The sequence below is a fragment of the Dipodomys ordii genome, unplaced genomic scaffold, assembly GCF_000151885.1.
Source record: "Dipodomys ordii isolate 6190 unplaced genomic scaffold, Dord_2.0 Scaffold18, whole genome shotgun sequence".
Lineage (NCBI taxonomy): Eukaryota > Metazoa > Chordata > Mammalia > Rodentia > Heteromyidae > Dipodomys > Dipodomys ordii.
In genome coordinates, this window is record NW_012267234.1 from 10,894,587 (window position 1) to 10,915,542 (window position 20,956).

A 20,956-nucleotide genomic window follows, 5' to 3' on the forward strand; every position below is an offset into this window, starting at 1 on the left:
AATAACAATCAATTCCCTAATGAAAAAAATAATCAGGGCTCCCTTTATCAGAATGCCAACCTATGACAGAAGAGAATATGAATTTGAATAGGAAATAAAATGGTTAAATGGTATTTTGAAAAGCTGGCTTTAGGCAAATCAGCAGGGCCCGATGACATTCTTCTAAGAGTACTTAAAGAATTGGCAGGTGTTATTACATAGCTCCTAGCGATTATTTTTGAGAACTCAAGAGGATAAAGAAAGTCCCTGTAGACTCCAAAAGGGTAAATGAAGTGCTCATCTTTTTAAAAAGGGAAAAAGGACAATCCTGGTAATTATAGACCTGTCAGCTTAACTTCAATATCAGGGAAAATATAGAACTTAACATCAATCAATTAGCATCAACTTGAAAAGCACAAAGTATTGGGTGGAAACCAATGTGACTTTTCAAAAGGCAAATCGTGCCAAGCTAATTAATTTCCTTCTGTGATCAAGTGGCCACATAGGCAAGGAAGGAGCAATAGCTATAATCTCTTTGACCACAAGTAGGGCTGAAAGGTTGACTAAATATGGGAACAAGTTCCTATTAGCAGCCATTGCTCTCCACCTTTTGGGCATCTGGTGCTGCCAAGATAGCCGAGAAACTGGCAGAGGAGATGACTCCAGAATCACATTCAACTCTGGATAGTCACCTTAAGAACTAGTCTGTCAGGCATTAGTGGTGCCTGCCAGGTACTCAGGAAGCAGAGATCTGAATGACCATGGATCCAAGCCAGCCTGGAACAAAAAAAAAAAAAAAAAGCAAGCCAGACCCCATCTCATTAAAATAAATAATATGAAAAGCTAGGCACCATGGCACACACCTGTCATCCCAGTTACACAGGAAGTGTAAGAAGAAGTGGTTCGAGGCCAGTCCAGGTAAAAGACACATGCTCCTACCTAAAAATAATAATACTAACTAACACAAAAGGCTCTTGGTATGTGGTTCAAGGTAGTAAAGCACATGTACTACAAGAGTAAGGTCCTGAGGTCAAACCCCAGTATCTAATCTTACCTCCATAAAGATCACTCCCTCACTTTCTCCAGATCTCAGCTTAAAAGTTGAAGAGCCAGGCGCTGATGGCTCATGCCTATAATCCTAGCTACTCGAGCAACTGAGATCTGAGGATTGCAGTTCAAAGCCAACCTAGGCAGGAAAGTCTGTGAGATTCTTATCTCCAATTACACACACACACACACACAACTTTAAGTGAAGCTGTAGATTACACAGTAGAGTGCTAGCTTTGAGCATAAAAGCTCAGGAACAAGGGCCTAGGCATTGAGTTCGAGCCCAAGGACTCATCCCCCCCAAAAAAGAAGAAAGTTGAAGAAGAATATAATATCTATGTCTCCACTAGAAAAACGGCAAGTTTTTAGAAGGAAGAAGGAAAAGGAAATACATTAGTAGCTTCATGAAATTGTTCTTTGGCATATGTATGTGTGTGATATATAGAGAATATGGGTTTAATCTATAGCTTGACATTCTTTTATATTCATTTAGAAATAAAAATATTTAAATTCATAAAGACAAATAAAAATTTAATACATCTCAAATGAGCTTAGGAACTTCTCCAAGTTTTTGAATTTTGATTCCTCCAAACCCATAGGTATTTATGTATAATAATCTTTAATCATCTTTAAAATTCCTGTCTGAGAGTTCTAGTCCCTCTATAGATCTAATCAATACTTATAATCAAGCACATCAGGTCAAGTACTATATCTATCCTGTGCTGGAAGAGTTGAGAAAATTCTCATCATTGTGACGTGTCCATTGTGCTACCTCAGACCAAAATTAAATCCAGAAGATTCAACAGGACCTCTGAAGATGGGAAATTACTCATTCATTAGTGTCACTGCCAAGCTGCTCAGCTTTATACCCACCTAATTGTCTTTAGGAAAAGATATGGTTTACCCACAGGAAATTTGAGAGCCAAAGAGTAACTCTGAGCACATCAAAGTCTAGATAACATACCAGGTACAAGGAGGAGAATTTGACTTCTTTTAAACAATTGAAAAAATGCATTTCTCATTCCTTTCGAGAATGAAGAGAAAAACGGGGAGCTGGAAAGGAGAAGCAAAGGAAATATAGGAAGGAGGATACCACAAGCTGTTTTCAGCTGTATCATGCCTGTCTAGCTACAGGGAAGAAGTGCCCAATCAGAAGTCACACTGGATCACTAGAAATACCAGGAAGACAACCTCTTAGTCCTTACAGATTGATTGATTCCCCTTTAACAGAGCCAAGAGAAAAAAGATTTTGACTAAAGTGATAGGGATTTTATTACATATTTGTTTCACTAAAAACCCTTCTGAATTAACCCTATCAAAGGACATTCAGGGGGTGGAGGGGAGTTATAACTGTTTCCCTAAGTCCCCAGCTTGCCTGCTCAGACAAGAGATTTTAGGCTCTTGAGACATTTCGTCTATACACAGCAGTGTCCACAGCTGGGCTGGGCCTTCTTTTCCTTATCTATGCTACCACCTCTCACTCTTACTAAGATTTCCTCTTTTGTGTCTCAGCGTGATCTCACTAAAACTCCATCTCTCCAGTTACTCATCAAGTCAAACCCTTGACCTGACCATAATTTGTCTTTGCATGACCATAATTTCCCCCAATCTTGTCTTTTCATGGCCATAATTTCTCCCCATGTGACATCAAATAGGTTAACAGGACTCAATATATCTAGAATCCAACTACTTCCTCTCTTTACTGTTACCATCTTGTTCCCCACCACCATCTTTTCTAGCCTGGATTCTCTCAGTAGCTCCTACCCCCTTTCCTTCCAAGTCAATTGTGTCATTTTCACATGTGAAAGCAAACTATAAGCATGCTATTTGTGAGTCTCCAGATCCTTTACATGTATGATTTTTTAATTCTGACCACAAACCATAAGCTTCTGATAGGGAAGAACCTTTTTTGTAGTTTCTTACAGAATAGGATGGTGATACATTTCCTAGGAATAGAAAGAAACATTTACTAAGTTATCTGTGGATGACAAAAGGGTGAATTGGTGGACATAAATGATTGAACAAATGAAAAAAGTCAAAGATCAACTTCATCCTTGGTGACACACTAAAGCCTTTCTGTATGTGCTGTGTTGTAGAACAAGAAGCAAGTAAAGGTGTCAACATTCAGAGATACCCAGATAGAATTTGGGTCTACTAAACAGTGTCATCTGAGACAACTCCAGCAACTGAAGAAGAAACTTCTGGCTCTGCAGCAAGAACTGGAGTTTCGCACAGAGGAGTTGCAGACTTCTTATTGTTCTCTCCTGCAGTACCAATCCATCCTGGAAAAGCAGACTTCTGACCTGGTTCTTCTCCACCATCACTGCAAACTGAAAGAGGATGAGGTATGGCTAGATTAAAGATTGAAATGTCCAGGTGCCATTGTGCCAAATCAGGCCAGACCTAAGAGGCAAACATGTCCTCATAGAACATTTCAACACCTTGAGAAGGTTTTGAAAACTTTTCTTTTTTCATTCTTGTACCTTTTGAAGCTGACAAGAAAGAAACTAAACAGAATGACATCACTGGGTGAGAGTTCTAATATTCATGCATATGGGTCATGTAGGGGGGGTGTGCATACACATTTGTGTGTGTGTGTGTGTATGTGTCTATCTTCACCATCCTATCCCCATTGCAATTTAAATGCAAAAGACTCTAGGCCTCTGAGGATTCTTTTTTTCTAAGTGTAAGGTCCACTAGAACAATCAGGTTTTGATGATATATAAATTTCTGCACCTGCACAGTTGATAAGATAGCCAGACACTGAGTCAGTCACTGAGAATGCTGGATCATCTTTTCAGACTGGAGTTTTAGATCCTATAGCCTTAGTTTAAGTATATTCTGGGCATTCATCTATATTCATGCTCTAAGGCAATTTTTTTAAACCAAAGGGAAGCAGCCCTGTAGAATCCCAAATAAATTCCAAAGACCGACAGCTACAGAACTAAAGCCAGCTAAGCAGTACAGACACTAATGCAAAAAAAAAAAAAAATGGTTCTAAGTAGTGGGACAGACAAACTCATATCAGAAGGCTTTTTTTTTCTTCCTTCTGATTTTAAAGTAAATTCCAAGGACTCTTTTTGACAGTGCTGTTGCTTAAGGACTAACTCCAGGGTCTTTATAATGAGTCTTAGAAAATATTTTTTTAGTTGGAATATTATGACCTACAAATAATTTGCTGTAAAAGACTGAGTGGAAAAGATCAAAGAAAGGTTATCTTATTGCAATATAAGCTGGGCCAACCAACACCTGTGAGCATAAGCCATGGTTTAATAAAGCTAGTATAAAGCTACATTAAAACTGGCTGGTTTTAGCGTAAACAAGAGTCCCACCTAGGTAAAGCAATCCTGAATTAATTGGAATAATAATTAGCCATTTGTTTCTATGTCATATAAGCAGTGATCAGGGCAACTGCAGTTTCCATCATGTATTACATCCTACCCTTTGGCCACACCATCACAGCCACTCAAGGATTCCATTCTCAGTCTACCTAAGGTGGCTGCTAGAGCTCCAACCATCCTATCCTTGTTCCACATACTCCAGATAAAGGCATACTGCTTCCTTTCTAGGACACTTTTCATGCTGTTGTCCATTATTAGTGACATGGCTCCAGCTAGTTCCCAGGAAGCATGGGAATGCGGCTTTTGGGGAGGTATACTCCTGCACCCAATCAAGTCAAGGTTCTGTAATTAAGGAGCTGGGGGGGGGGCGGGAAATACATACAAATTTACACAGAAGCATCAAACTTCTGCCTAAGGTAGGCCAACAGCAAGCCCCCTGGGGTGCACATACAAATCCAAATAGGTAGTTCACTCAGGAGATGATTCCAGAAAGCACTAGAGTGATGATCAAAGAGGAGCAGGAAGTCAGTGAAGCAATCACTATGGAGCAAGTTACTTGCTGTAACCCCTGGGAGCTCTGGGAGATACTACAATAGAACATGCCTCTAAATTAACCCACTCTATCAACCCAGTTATAAGTTGAGGGCCGCTTCTGAGGGTACTCACCAACACTTTCAACCGCCACTGTCTTGGCCCTCTGAATAAGAAAAGCTCTCAGAGAAAGAGCTATCGGAAGGAGCCTGGTGTGCAAATACTGAATTCCAATTGGATGTGAGTAGGCCACTGACAGCTTCTGTTACAGACATGAATTTAAAATACCCCTCTCTTCTTCTTTTCTAACAAACACCTTAAACTAAATGGCCCTTTCCTGAGAAGAAGCTCAAATATTAGGCAGCAAGTATAATTAGCCTAACTAATGGAATATGTGCTATTAGAACTATCAACCCCTTTAACACATGCAATTTGAGCTGCGAAACTTAACAGAGCCAGTTTTATATTATCTCCCCAAGTTGTGAGTATTTTGAAGTCTTTGAGAGGTGAGACTATGTCTCATTTGTATACATGCTCATGACCATTGGGCAGCTCATTACTTGATAAGGAAGAAAAGGAATCTAAATAAGGATCCTACAAATCTCAGAGGAACTTTGGGTCATGCTCTCCCACTCTCTCTTGGAAACTTTGCTGACAGGGAACTGTGTGCATGAGGGTCTGTACATTTTCCAAATTAGATCTCTAGAGAATGTATGGAAAAGAATGGATACTGAAATTTCAAACCCTTAAAAATGGAGCAATACAAATCCATTCCTGTGACTCAACTAGTATTTACTGAGTTCCTTCCAAATGTTGGACAGGATGGAACATAGAAAGATCTCTTCCTTTAAAGAACTTAACCTGCAAATAGGATGATCTTTATTCCTATTCATTCCCATCTTGATATTACTTACCACAGCTTTTAAATCTATGCTGTCCCTATTCCATACGTCTGGGTTTCTAGTTTAGATAGAAAACTGCCGTGATTGGAGTCTCAGAACCATATCCATTCCTCATTTGATGCTTGCATAGGCTCAGTGAGCTTTTGTTCCTGCACTAACAGGTAATCCTCTATGAGGAAGAAATGGGAAATCATAACGTGGATACAGGGGAGAAGCTCCTTCTGGCACACAAGCAACTTGCCTTGGCCGGGGACAAGATTGTCTCCCTAGAAAGAAGCTTAAATCTCTACAGGGATAAATACCAGACTTCCCTGAGCAACATCGAGTTACTGGAGTGCCAGGTGAAGATGCTGGAGGGCGAGCTCAATGGGATTGTCAGTCAGGTAGGATTTCGGTGTTCGGACTCCTCAGATCACGAGTTCCAGCAAGCAGACGTACACGCAGCTGTGTCCCATTCATGGTCCTAGCCTCTTTCACCGGAAACCCAAAACTCCAGGCAAATGTCATCCCTTGCCCTTGAATTTTGCAGACCGTGGTTTTTAAATTGCTAGTTTTCACATTAGATAGATTGATAGGTAGGTAGGTAGGTAGGTAGGTAGGTAGGTAGGTAGGTAGGTAGGTAGGTAGGTAGGTAGGTAGATAGATATCATATATTGATATATGACTTTTAATATGAAATTTTATATTTTTTCCTTCAAGGAATTTTTCTTCTATTGCTTTTAAATCAGTCCTTTTTTATTCCTACAGTGTTAAGAAAGTATTAGAACCTAAACAGTTTCTTAACTGTTGTATTCTCTGTCTGCTAATATACTAAATTATTTACATGAATATGATTTGTGACCACGTTTAGATTGCTGGCTGACCTTTCTGCAGCCCGCTCATGGGCAGCTTTCATGCTCAGTGAACATGAACTATTTCTAACTTTGCCTGAAAAGCCCAGTTAGGGAGACAAGTTTAATGGGAACAGGATCTACAATCTATACCAGAACTCTCTATACTTCTTTTTTAACCTTGTGTGTAACTTCGCCCTGTTATTAGTACAGACTAATGAGAGGATAATAACCTTCATGGATGATTTCAGATATCTAAGGAACAATTATCAAAAAGACAAAAAAAAGCATAGTTCTTGGAGAACTGTTTTTTCTTTATGTTACGGAATCTATACCTCCCATATATAAACATGTACTTAGAGATTTTCTATGCTTACGGAATTCTGTTGCTGACTCACAAATAAGAAATGAAACCAATTCGCTTTTTTTCCTTCTGTTTTTTTTTTTTTTAATCAGTCATGGGGCTTGAGCTCTGGGCTTGGACACTGTCCCTCAGCTCTTCAGCTCAAGGCAAATACTCTACCGTTTGAGCTACACCGCCACTTCCTGTTTTCTAGTGGTTTATTGGAGATTAGAGTCTCACAGACTTTCCTGCCCAAGCTGGCTTTGAACCCTGATCCTCAGATCTCAGCTTCCTGAATAGCTAGGATTACAGGCATGAGACACTGGTACCCGGCAAAACCAATTCACTTTTATGTGTGTGTGCCAGTCTTAGGACTTGAGCTCAGGGCCTGGCTGCTGTCCTTGAGTTTCATCTTTGCTCAGGGCTAGTACGCTACCACATAAGCTACAGCATCACTTCTGATTGTTTTCTGAGTAGTTTATTGGAGATAAGAGTCTCATGGACTTTCCTGCCTGGGCTGGCTTTGAACCACAATTCTCAGATCTAAGTCTCCTGAGAAATTAGGATTATAGGGGTGAGCCACCAGCACCCAGCCCAACTCATTATTTTTAAATACCCCAGGATCCTGAGAACAAAGGTGATCACTCAAAGGTGCGGGTCTGCCCTTCTCCCTGCATGTCTCCAGAGCATCAGGAGACCCTGAAACGACTGTCTGAAGTCTGGCAAAAGGTCTCTGAACAGGATGACCTAGTCCAGGAGCTTCGAAATAAGCTGGCCTGCAGCAATGCTTTGGTAAGTGCCTCATTCTAGAACATTTGTCTGAAAAAAATCCTCAATAAGCCATATGGAAGAAACAAAGGAAAGAGTATCATCTAAATTAATCTTTTCACCAAGACCTGCACCACCTTTGGTTCACATCCTCTGTCAAATGCATCTCTCCTGTTTTTATTAATTTCCAGATTTTTTTTGGCACCGGAGGTGGGGGGTGGGGGAGGGAGGTTACTGGGGGGGGGGGCTTGGGCGCTCAAGGCTAGCACTCTACCACTTGAGCCACAGCACCACTTCTGGTTTTCTGGTGGTTTGTTGGAGATGAGAGTCTCAGAGACTTTCCTGCCCGGGCTGGCTATGAACCACGATCCTCAGATCTCAGCCTCCTGAGTAACTAGGATTATAGGCATGAGCCACTGGCACAGGCTTAATTTTTAGATTCTTAAAATAAATAAATAAATAACTTTAAACCACTCACACAACAACTTAAGTGCCCATTCACAGGTTAATAAATAACAAAATGAAGAGAGAAATGCTTTTAAAATATCTATATTATAGGATAATATGCTGTCAATAAAATGGGTGAAGTAGATGTGTTAGAGCTGCATGCAAGGAAGTTTGTGGCATGTGTTGACAGTAAATTGCAGAATCCCATGTATAGTGTGATCTAACTTTTTTTTTGTCAGTTGTGGGGCTTGAACCTCAGAGCTTCTACACTGTCCTTCAGCCTCTTTGTGCTCATGGCTAGCGCTCTACCACTTGAGCCTCAGCGTTGCTTCTGGGGTTTTGAGTGGTTAATTGGGGACTTTTCTGCCTAGGCCGGCTTCAACCCACAATCTTCAAATCTCAGCCTCCTGAGTAGCTAGGTTCACAGATGTGAGCCACAAGCACCCAGCATAACTTTTGTTTTTTTAAATCAATGACCACTAATGCATGGTACTCATAAACTGGCATGTTGACTTGAAACCCTTTATACAACTAAGGGTAATTTCTTAAGATTTTTAAATCACTGATCATATGTATATACTGTCAGTTCTCAATCATGTTCTCCCTCTCTTCATGGAAGTAAGAGAGGGCAGAAGTGGAAGCTTTCTTTTTTTCAATGTTTGGGTTTTGCTTGAATTGTTTTCCATAAATTCAAAACGTATGACATTAAAAAGAAAACTGAGTGTTCTTTAACTTTTTCTTGCTATACATGTGCATTCACCCATTGCATAAGAAATGCTTTCCCTTAATTCTCAGATCCTAAATCATGTCATCTAATCGCTTAAGCACATGTCTCCATCATCGCCTCCAAAGAACCTTCTTTTAGCTCATAAAGTGGATCCCCCAAAAGTTCAGGAGAGGGTCCAAAATGTGGTCACAGACAGGCTGGAGTCAAATCACTCCTTGATCCCAGATTGAGATCATAACTCCTTCTTCCCGCTGACCCCATGGGAACTACACAGTGAAATTACATCATCGTGTTAACAAACTTCTCCTGAAGAAGGAATGCAAAGCAATAATAGTCATATGCTGTTGATCATCCACCCTGTGACTGACTTGTATTCTTTCCCAGGTTCTGGAGCGTGAAGAGACTTTGATCAAATTACAAGCTGACTTCGCTTCCTATACAGCCACCCACAGATACCCTCCTAGCTGCTCAGAAGACGCTGAAGACATCAAAAAGGTGACAGCCCTTTGGCTTCTTTGTGCCTGGCAGGATCAGCCTGAGCTGGGTTTTCTTCTAAGCTTTCCTGGTTACTTCTATTTTATTTCATTTTTGTGCTAGAATCCGAGCTTGAACTCAGAGCCAGGTGTTTTTGCTTGCTCCTGGCTGGTGCTCTACCACTTAAGTCATGTCTCCACTTCCAGATTTCTTTTTGGGTTAATTGGAGATGAGAGTCTCTCAGATTTGTCTCTCCAAGCTACCTTCAACTCTTGATCCTCAGAACTCAGCTTTCTGAGTAGCTACAATTAGAGGCATGAGTCACTAGCATCTAGCTTATTTTTATTTTCAAACTATTATAGTTCACATTTTGTGTGGCTTTAATTGACTCTGCTACAGGCATTCTGTGTATAATGTATATCAAGCCCCAAAGATGGTGCGAGCATTGGATTTTAGAATTGTGTCTATCTCTTAATCAACTTCTCATGATAGACCTAAACATGATGGTATTCCTGTTGGCTTGGTGAATTCAAAAGGACCATCCACCTAGTGTCTAGCTAGAATTGAAAGCTGCAGATCTAGGGAGGATTTCGAATGCAATTTCCTGCCCTTTTTAACTCTAGAACATTCAGAGCATTTTAATTGATTTTAAAAATAAATAAAAGTTAAGCCATAGAAACAGAGATTTGATGAGCCAATGATCAAGGTCTGCCAGGCCAGGTCCTGACAGGCCAGTCTTACCTGAACGTAAGGTGCATGGCAGAGCCAGCCACTGGAGAGCCTGTACTGTGTGGGTCAGGTGGGGCACGTTGGATGCTGCAGTGGGGAGAGAAGAGAGAGAGAACAAACACATGATCTGCCCCAGGGGGTCCTATCATGGGGAGCCAGAGACTTCTCATTCTCACTTTCCAATTGCAGAAAGTTGGATGAACAAGGGATCAATATTGAACTTTGTAGTCGTTCTTCTTTGTTACTGCAGATACCATCAATACTTATTTTGAAAGTCAATTTCATGTTATTCATATCTGACCTATGGCAACACCTCATAGCACTCCATTTTTAAAATGATACAGATGAGAAACCTCCCCATAAAATAGCCATTTTATAGTTCCCATCCGAGCCTTCATGCTGCCTGTATGTGCCTTTATGTGTGAAATGATGCATACATGGTTTGATACAGCTGTCCCCTACTGCCCTGTCAGTCGGTGCCACCCTAGTATGAACCTTTAATCCTACAGTACCCACACTTTTCTCCTGTCTTTGGACTATATTTCTACTTCCTGTCCATTCTGAAATCACATTAACAACTCTACCCAGCATCCCGAGGCCCAAGCAATCAATCATTCTTCAGTCATGTGTCCCTGCCTCCCCTAGGTGACAAAATATTCCTTTATCAGGTGCATTATCTCAAGCCTGTAATCCCAGCTAATTGGGAGGTTAAGATTAAGGATCTGTTTGGGGCCAGCCAGTGCGTAAGAGTGCAGGAAACTCCATTTCAACCAACAACTGGGTGTAGTGGATTGTGCCTGTCATATCAGCTACAGAGGAAGTACAAAGGCCAAGTATACCTATCATTCCCAGGACACTAGGAAGCTCAAGTAGGAGGATTACAACCCAGGTTATGACCATGAAGCGAAGCCTTACATCAAAAATAACTAGGATGACTGGGTACCAGTGGCTCACACCTGAAATCCTAGCTACTCAGGAGGCCGAGATCCGAGGATCACAGTTCAAAGCCAGCCCAGGCAAGAAAGTCCATGAGACTCTTATCTTCAGTAAACCACCAGAAGACCAGAAGTGGTGCTATGGCTCAAGTGGTAGAGTGTTATCCTTAAGCTGAAGAGCTGAGGGACAGCACCCAGGCCCAGATTTCAAGCCCCATGACTGACTAAATATATATATATATAAAACCAAAATGGGCTAGGAATGTGGCTTAGTGGTAGAGTGCTTCCCTAATATGCAGGAAGCCCTGGATTCAATTCCTTATTACCACATAAACAGGAAAGGCCAAAAGTGGTGCTGTGGCTCAAGTGGTAGAGTGCTATCCTTGAGCAAAGACATAGGCACAGTGCCCAGGCCCTGAGTTCAAACCCCAGGACTGACCAAAAAAAAAATAACCAAGACAAGACCTGTAATCCTAGCTACTCAAGAGGCTGAGATCTGAGAATCATGTTCAAAGCCAGCCTGGGCAGAAAAGTCCCCATGAGAATATTATCTCCAATTAACCACTCAAAAACCAGAAGTAAGGCTGTGACTCAAGTGGTAGAGTACTATCCTTGAACACAAAGAAGCTCAGGGACAGTGCCCAGGCACTGAGTTCAAATCCCACAACCATCAAAAAATAAAAATAAAAAAGCAATCAAGACAGAAATGGGCTGAAGGCATAGCTAAAGTGGGTAGAGCACCTGTCCTGCAAAAATGAGGCCCTGAGTTCAGTCCCCAGTTCCACCCAAAGAAAAAAGTGTTTCCTAGCCATGCGCTGGTGGCTCATGCCCGTAATCCTAGCTACTCAGGAGGCTGAGATCTGAGTATCACGGTTCAAAGCCAGCCTGGATAGGAAAGTCCATGAGACTCCTATCTCCAATAAACCACTCAGAAAAAAAAAAACCATAAATGGTGCTGTGGCTCAAGTGGTAGAGGCTAGCCTTGAGCTGAAGAGCTGAGGGACAGCACCCAGGCCCAGAGTTCAGGCCCCACGACCAACAACAACAACAACAAAAAGTGTTTCTACTCTTTCAGAGTAGCCACAGTTCTTGTAGAGGGACTTCAACCCCCACAAGATGCGACTGCCCGTAACTCCCCATGCCCTCCTACACACCAATCTTCTGCCCCATGCTAACCCCACTGGCCTCCCTGGTGTCCTTCCTGCAGACTCTTGTCACTGGCCCATCCCTCTGCCCTACAAAGCTCCCCTCTCAGATACCTATAAGAGGGATCCTCCTCCTCCTCCCAGGTCTGCGCTCAGAGGCCCCCTTCTCAGTGAGGCCAGCCCATCTTCCTGTCTAAAATTGCAGCACACATACTCCTCCCTGCTCCCCTGGACCTCCATGTCTCCTTTGCTGTCCCGTTTTTCCCATGGATGCATCAATGCTTGACTTTTTCTATAAGTCACTACTTATTATGCCCTTGGTCTCACCTCACTAGAAGGTCATTTCCAGCAAGACTGAGGATTCATGGTCTTTGTTCATTGTTCCACAGTCTCTAGCACCTAGGACAGTGCCTGGAGTGTACAGTGCTCCATCAGTGCCTGTTTCCTTTACGTACATTCTGTGTAAACATGAGCAGTCTGCAACATCCTTCTTCAAATCATTCTCTTTTTAAATTTTTGTGAAGGGGGGAAAGCAGGAGAAAATGAAAGTGGGGGTAACACTGCAGAAATGAGCCAGGCACCAGTGGCTCACGCCTGTAATCCTAGCTATTCAGGAGGCTGAGATCTGAGGATCACAGTTCAAAGCCAGCCCAGACAAGAAAGTCCTTGAGACTTTCTTCCAAGAAACTGGAAATGGCGCCTGTGGCTCAAGGTGGTAGAGCGCTAGCCTTAAGCTGAAGAGCTCAGGGACAGCACCCAAACCCAGAGTGCAAGCCCCATAACTGGCAAAAGAAAAGAAAAACAAATGCACTCATTACTTTACATTACCTTACTTATGTAACTGTCACCCCTGTGTACATCACCTCTACAATAAAGAGAATGCACAAACCATAAAATTCATCGCTATCTAATTCCAGGGCGTTTTTACCACCCCAGAGAAACTCCATGGAGTGGCTCCCCCTCCCTCCTTAGTCCCTGGCAAGCACTACCATCCCCCGCGCCTGCTCAAAGTTGCACTGTGGACATGTCTCCAATGTCCTCATGCTTCCTTGCTCTTCTCCCTGATGCCAGATTCTGAAACACCTGCAGGAGCAGAAGGACAGCCAGTGCCAACATGTGGAGGAGTACAAGAACCTCGTGAAGGACCTGCGCATGGAACTGGAAATGGTGTCAGAGCAGAAGAAGAACATCATGAAGGGTTAGCCGAGGCTGCCGGGCTCAGCTGGAGAGCCAGAAGGAAGCGGAGCTCTCTTCTGAGCAACCACATCCTGTCCACCCATTGTAGACATGATGAAGCTGGAGCTGGACCTGCACCGGCTACGGGAGGAGTCATCTGCCCACAGCGAGAAGAAGGACAGAGAGATGTGCATTCTGCAGCGCCAGCTGGAGGAGCTACAGCTGCAGTGCGCAGAGGCAAAAAAGATGATTTTGGATAAAGACAAGGTGAGATCAGGGGCTTTCTTGTTGGCAGGTGTGAGACCGGGCTTTGGGCTAAACCAATTCTGCCACCCTCTCCACCCCCACCACTATACTTGCTACCAGAGACACTGCACAGTGTCCCAGCGTGCTCTTTTGTCCCAGACACAGCTTGGGGTATTTCTCTGGAAGTTTTTGGTCCTAGTCCTGTGGCTTGAACCAGGACCTGGGCACTGTCCCTGAACTTTTGTACTCAAAACTGGTGTTCCACTACTTGAGCCACAACTCTACTCTCAGCTTTTTGATTGTTCAATGGAGATATGCATCTCATAGACTTTTCTGCCTGGGCTGGCTTTTGAATCAAGATCCTCAGATCTCAGCCTCCTGTGCAGCTAGGATTACAGGCGTGAGCCACTGGCACCTGGTTCTGGCACTTTTTTTTTTGTAACATGTAATAACTGTATAGATTATGTTGGGACTATAGAGGCATAAGAAAGGACCGTCCCCCATCCTGAAGGGTAGCAAGCAAGTTTGAGAGTAACAAGCAAGTTTGAGGGTAACAAGCAAGTTTGAGGGTAACAAGCAAGTTTGAGACACACTTGCATTGTTCTCTTATACTTTTCTCACACTTGAATTGGAAGGAAATGCTATAAAAGAAATAAGAAGTCTCCTTATTAAGAATTCTATGTGAATTCCACCTTTTAAAATTACAAATCTTATGAATACACAAAGCAGTTGGAAATGTTAATGGTGTTATGCAATGGCCTAGATGAGTTGTAGTTGCCAACATGAACTAAGTTCCCAGAAATGCCTTGAAATGAAACCAAGAATGGAAAGACTGTGAAGCCAGTGCAAACTTTACAGTCAGGACTGTTCCAACACTAGCCTTCCCTATCACTTATCATCCCGTTGGATTGACTGGTTGCTCAGTAAAGCCCCTTGCTTCAAAGTAAGAGGAAACAGAGCGACATGAAGCAAGGAGTCTGAATAGACATCTCTAAGCCTCTCCTGTATCATTCAGCAAATACTCTTGAGGCCCTACAACATTCTAAGCAGTGTTGTAGGCACTAAGAATGTGACATGCCACATTCTTCTCTAGATGAGATGGAAGCCAGCAGAGACTATTTGGACATCCACTATATCCAAAGTTGTATACAGCAGTGACTCCTTAACCATTCTATCCTTATCCAGTGTATCCACTGGATACATTCCAAGACCCCCATGGATACCTGCAACCATAGATAATATTGAGTCCTCTATACCTATTTTTTCCTATACCAATGATAGTACCACTGATAAAATTAAGCTGATAAAATTATATAAATTAGGGGCTGGGAAGGTGGCTCAGTGGTAGAGTGCTTGCTTTGTGTACATGAGGCCCTGGGTTCGATTCCTCAGCACCACATAAACAAAAAGAAAAAAGCCGGAAGTGGCGCTGTGGCTCAAGTGGTAGAGCGCTAGCCTTGAGCTGAAGAGCTGAGGGACAGCGCCCAGGCCCAGAGTTCAGGCCCACGACTGGACCCAAAAAAAAAAAAATTATATAAATTAGGCTCAGTAAGATCTTAACCAAAAAGGTAACTAATGATAGAGAAATTGCCATAAGCTACAATGAAATTTGTGTGAATGTGATACTCAGCCCCTTCCCCTGGTGCTGTTAGCCAAAGCTAACAATGTGCTCCCCAACCCCAACCCCTGACTCCCAGCACTCTCTCCTGCACTCCTGACTTGTGTTTTCTGAGGTCCCCTGTGGCTGGGGGTACCCATCCTAGTGTCAGAGAGCATAAAGAGGAGGCTCTGGCAATATCCAGGCAAGAGATGCTGGTGACGTGGAGGAGGACTCGGGGCTGCTCCTGACAGACTGTGCCGGCTGGGGCTCAGGCCTTTCCAAGCATCTCCACTTGGCTTTCTTCAGCTGCTCCAAGAGAAGGAAGATACGCTTCATGAGCTGGAAAGGAAGGTGAGCCAGGTTCAGTGCCTCCTCAGGAAAAAGGAGCTGGAGCTGGAGAAGAACCAGTCCACACTGAGAGACATGGAAGAGACCCTCAAGGAGGCCAGGCAGGACTCCAAGAGCAAGCTGGAGTGCGAGACCCTGCGGGCTGAAGTCCAGAACCTGACCGACCTCCTGGAGGAATCCAAACAGCATCAGAAGACCACGGGTGAGGCTGCCCCTCCCTCCCCAGATGGCCACCCCAATGTCTCCCCTCCAGTGGTAGCTCCAAGTGGGTCCCTCCACCCTTCTGAACTCCCTTACTTACCCCGAGCTCACCACCTCTCTGAAACCTCCACCACAGCTGAACTCACAAACATACACACCCTTCCCTGGACTCTCTCAGATGAAGATCCCATAGGGAGGACTGGGCTCAGAGTCTGGGCTCTGCACCAGATTCTTCTCCATCTTCTCACATAGTTGGCCCCTCCCCTGCCTGGTTTTCAACTTCCTCTCTCCCTTTCACTTTCAAACACATGCTCTCCACCCAGCTTAGACTACAGAGGTCATGTCCTTGCCCCTCTGCGGAGACTGCTTTCTTAGGCTACTAGCATTTGCCCCTTGGCTATAGGGTTTCTTTGGGGAAGAAGACAGTGTGCTTGAATTAGATGTATTGGTGGTGATTAAACAACCAGTGAGTATATTAAAGCTACTGAATTGTCCACCTTCAAGGGATAAATGTATGTTATGTGAAGGTGCTATCAATCTAAAAAGATCTGAGGCTGGGCGTCCTTTGTCTCTCTGTATGCTACCTTACAAGGTCGCCATTCTCACTCAAAATCTCATTTTTCAGCTCTGGAGACACTCTGTGTCTCATTCATCCATAGAGCTTGTTTCTGGCTTCTCTCTCCCCACCCTGCTCAGACTGTAGTAGTCCACCCCTGAAGACTCTGCCTTCCTTCCTTTCCCCTGTCTCTCTGTACTCTCTCTAGTGAGCTCCCTCCTTGTAGCTCCATTACTCTGCTGATGACCTCCAAACATACAGCCCCAGCCTGGTTTTGCAGCTATGGTCAACCCTATCTTGTTTCCCCTGGACACTCCATCTCCTCTTCTGACTCAGATTCCTAAAACTGAACTGTCCACCACATTTCGAGGGGTGTCTTCCTTTTTCAGATCAGGAAACTTTGAGGAGGAATGGTGTTTAAGTCGAAACTGGAGCATGAAGAACATACTTGACATGAAGAAATCCCAATGAGAGCTGGGGACCAGTGGCTCATGCCTGTAATCCTCACTTTCCAAAGCCATCCCAAGCAGACAAATCCAAGAGAACCTTTATCTCCAATTAACCAGCAAAAAGCCAAAGTAGAGGTGTAGCTCAAGCCTTGAGCAGAGAAAAGGAAATTGAGAGACCCTAAATTCAAGCCCCAGTACCCCTTCCCCTGTCTGTCTGCCTCTCTCTCTCTCTTTCTCTTTCTCTCTCTTTCTCTCTCTCTCTCTTATACACACACACACACACACACACACACACACACACAAACAAGTGAGCAACTTACTTAGGAGTTCTTCCATTGAGGCAAGAGCATGGGAGAAAGGAAATGGAAGTCTTCTCTAATCTAATGTGTTCTGGTTTGCCTAAAGCACTCTTTCATACCAAGTCTCTGCTCAATGAGTCAAGTTTAAATATTTTTCTCAAGCCTTCAAAGTCCTCTGCAACCTCCTTGAATACACTTACCTACTTAGCTCCCATTTTGCCTTTCAAACTGAACCAGCTCTCACGTCTTCCCCATATCTTTTTCTCCATCTCCATCCCACATGGATCTTTCTTCCTGCCCTCATAGTCGGTGAGATTTTAACATTCCAGAGTTCTCAAGCCAAGGGTGTCACTGTGCGGTAGAGCATTGCTTAGCATGCACAGGATCCTAAACTTAATCTCCAGAAAGCATCCAAAAATAATAACATTCCAGTGGTCTCTGATGAGTAAGCCAGTTATGGCTGTAAAACTCCATTGGAGGGGAGCAGGGGAGGAATCAATATTTGTCTTTCATAGCAGGACAAGAAATGCAGGAGACTCTGAGTAACTTCTACTAATTTTCATAATTTTGTCCAAGAGATAGAAGGCAGATAATTTTTTAAATTTTTTATTGTGAAAATACTGTACAGAGGGGTTACAATTACATGGGCAAGGTAATGAGTACATTTCTTATCAAGCATTGTTGCCTCCTCCTTTGTTTCCCCTTCCCATCCCTTCCCATCCCCCTTGCCCCCCTACCCAATCCGCCCCCACCCCTCCCCCCCACCGAAGTTGTAAAGTTCATTTTTCCACATAACAACTTGTACATCTCATTGTTGCAATGGAACCACCTGTATCCCTATTTAAATGAGTTGTTTTTTCCCTTCCCCTTCACAAATTATACCAACATCAAATACAGTGAAAGCAGAGGTTTATACTGTGGGGGAGGGACATACAAAGCAACAAAGAAATCATCTTATAAATATGTTAGAAACAAGAGCATGAAAGAAAAAAACATTTGAATACTTATCTTGGGGTTCATTTCCCTAACATCACCTTATCTGACCTTTTCTGCTTGACTCAGACATATACTAGTTATTGCAAATAAAGGAAACCATGGGACCTATGTTTCTTTGGGCCTGGCTTACTTCACTTAATATAATTTTTTCCAAGTCTTTCCATTTCCTAACAAATGGAGCAATGCCATTCTTTCTGATGGAGGCATAGAATTCCATTGTGTATATATACCACATTTTCTTCATCCATTCATCTACTGAGGGGCATCTGGGTTGGTTCCATATCTTAGCTATGGTAAATAAGGCCGCAATAAACATAGTTGTGCTGGTAGCTTTAGTGTGGTCTTGTTTGTGAACATTTGGGTAAATGCCCAAAAGTGGGATTGCTGGGTCATAAGGGAGCTCTATATGGAGTCTTTTGAGGAACCTCCATACTACTTTCCAAAGTAGTTGAACAAGTTACACTCCCACCAACAATGCAGTAAGGTTCCCTTCTGTCCACATCCCCTCCAGCATCTGTTGTTATTAGAGTTCTTGATTATGCCATCCTAACTGGGGGTGAGGTGGTATCTCAATGTTGTTTTGATTTGCATTTCTTTTCTGGCTAGAGAGGTTGAGCATTTCTTCATGTGTCTATTGGCCATTGTTACTTCCTCCTTAGAGAAGTTTCTCTTTAAGTCTTTAGCCCACTTATTTATTGGGCAGTTGTTTCTTTGACTATTTGTTGTTGGGCAATTTAATTTTTTGAGCTCCAAGTATATTTTAGATATGAGACCCTTGTCCATTGTATGGCTAGTGAAGATCTTCTTCCAATCCGTAGGCTTTCTAGTGATCTTGCTAGCTATGTCCTTTGCCATGCAGAAGCTCTGCAATTTTATTCAATCCCATTTGTCCAACCTTTCTTTGATTTGTTGTGTTTCTAGGTCTCTATTAAGAAAATTTCTGCCTGTGCCAAGGAGACCTAGGGTTTCTCCTATTCTATCCTGTAATGTTTTCAGAGTGTCAGCTTTGACTCCGAGGTCTTTGATCCATTTGGAGTTGATTCTGGTGCAGGGTGATATATAAGGATCTAGCTTTAGTTTTCTACAAGTAGTTAACCAATTTTGGAAGGCAGATAATTTAACAGAGATCTTTAGACCTGATCATAAAATGGAGAGGACAGATGGGAAACGGAAAAAGAACAGTTCTAGACTCTAACCAGCCTTGTTGGAGAGTGCAACCTTCCCATATGCTCTTCTACATGGACATGCCATCAACCTGTCTCTTGGTTTCTGCAGGTCAGCAATTATGCCAATGTAAGAATGAGAAAGAGGAAGTAAAGCACAAACTAGAGGAGACCCAGAGGAAACTGCAGAACTGCATTCTCAAGGAGAAGGAGAAGGCGGAAATCATCGAGAACCTGCAGAAAGAGCTACAGAAAAACCAAAGGAAGGGCTCAGCCATTGAAGCAGAGCTGTTAGAAAACAGGTACCTCCCGTTCCCTTCCCTGGGAGCCAGCCTGGACCACAGTGGATGACAGCCAGAAATGAGACAAGCAAGACCTCCCTAGAAGGCCAGCCCACAGCCTGCCAGCAATTGGCACTGGAATGTTTTCCTTGTTGTTGCCTCTTTGCTTTAGGAAACAGGGAGAAGAGTTGGTCTCAGAACTGGCAGAGGCTCTGAGAAAGCTTGAAAATGCAGAGAAGGAGAAGAAGCAGCTTCAGAAGTCACTAGTTGAGCAGGATATAAAAATAAATGACATGATGAGTTATGGCAAAGTCATTCAGCACCAGGTATGGAGGGCAAGTAGGCAGCCAATACCAGCAGCTGTCCTGCTCTGAGGTTAAATGAATCCTTCTTTATTTGGAAAGATCCAGGCAGATGGATGGCCCAGAATGTATGTTAGTTGCTATATCAGCCACTTGGCAAGAATTCCCATGGCCAGTAATAAGCATTTTTAAAAGAATAAGCTCAAAATGAATCAAATAACAATGTTATTCTTTCAATAATTCAAAAGGTCTCCTTGTGGATCAATTTTAAATCTTTGCTTCCCTAACTGTTCTTTTTTGTACTCTTCTAAGATAGTTTAAAACTTTATTCAAAGAGGTTTCTGTCTTAATAGATTGGTAAATGGGAGGAAATACTGACACTATGGGAATTAGATCAACAAACAAAATTGATTAAACTAATTAAAGAAAAACTGTTGACGGCACACGGGAACACATTTTTCCATTGCATATACCATAGAACTAAAGGATTGTTCTCATATATATCTTGATCTTTTTCTGTCTATAATGGTCTGAAATTTTTGTCCAAATACAAATGTAGTGTAAGACTGTCTTTCTGCCTTTTATTTTCTCAGCAAAGGGAACTAGAAAGGGCCAAAACCCAGGCAGAAGGTGACCTTCAGGATACAATAAGGTCACTGGAAGAAAAACAGGAACTGTTGAAAAAGAGCAAAGAAAAGGAGAAGTTGCTGGAGGATGAACTTGACGCTTTACAACAGGAAGTAAAAAGGAAGGAAAAGGTGGTAAGAAGGGGAATCTGGCGAGAGTCAGATCATGAATCCAGGGCCAATTTCATGAACCTCCCTGGCTCGGGAGAGATGCAGAGGTTATGGGTATCCAGCGCTCAGGAGAGAAAGGAGGGACATTGGGAAAGACCACGGAGTAGGAGAAGGAACAGTGGGGTGGGGAGAGAGTGGAGTTTTAACAGTAGACTCAGTGAACATTTCTCTTCTATATTTTGCTCTCTACTGGGGGAACAGTGGAAAGACAGTTGGAGAAAGTTGCAGGATGAAAACAAGCATCTCCAGGAAGAGTTGACCAATGCTGCTTCACAACTAGAATCTGCTACCAACAAATGCAGTGCTACCCAGAAAATTGTCGATGATCTGAACTCACAGGTAAG

The 20,956-nt window shown here is 42.9% G+C and overlaps 1 protein-coding gene across 1 annotated transcript in view; it reads left to right on the plus strand.

Moving 5' to 3' along the window:
* Window positions 1–20,956, plus strand: part of Pmfbp1 (polyamine modulated factor 1 binding protein 1) — a 44,639-nt gene that overhangs the window by 14,130 nt on the left and 9,553 nt on the right. Inside the window, exons 3-13 of the mRNA XM_013012673.1 lie at window positions 3,123–3,371; window positions 5,962–6,183; window positions 7,595–7,765; window positions 9,300–9,410; window positions 13,270–13,396; window positions 13,484–13,641; window positions 15,527–15,770; window positions 19,345–19,534; window positions 19,686–19,839; window positions 20,409–20,576; window positions 20,814–20,951. Of these exons, the coding sequence (XP_012868127.1) occupies window positions 3,123–3,371; window positions 5,962–6,183; window positions 7,595–7,765; window positions 9,300–9,410; window positions 13,270–13,396; window positions 13,484–13,641; window positions 15,527–15,770; window positions 19,345–19,534; window positions 19,686–19,839; window positions 20,409–20,576; window positions 20,814–20,951 (1,932 nt within the window). The remainder of the gene's footprint in view (window positions 1–3,122; window positions 3,372–5,961; window positions 6,184–7,594; window positions 7,766–9,299; window positions 9,411–13,269; window positions 13,397–13,483; window positions 13,642–15,526; window positions 15,771–19,344; window positions 19,535–19,685; window positions 19,840–20,408; window positions 20,577–20,813; window positions 20,952–20,956) is intronic.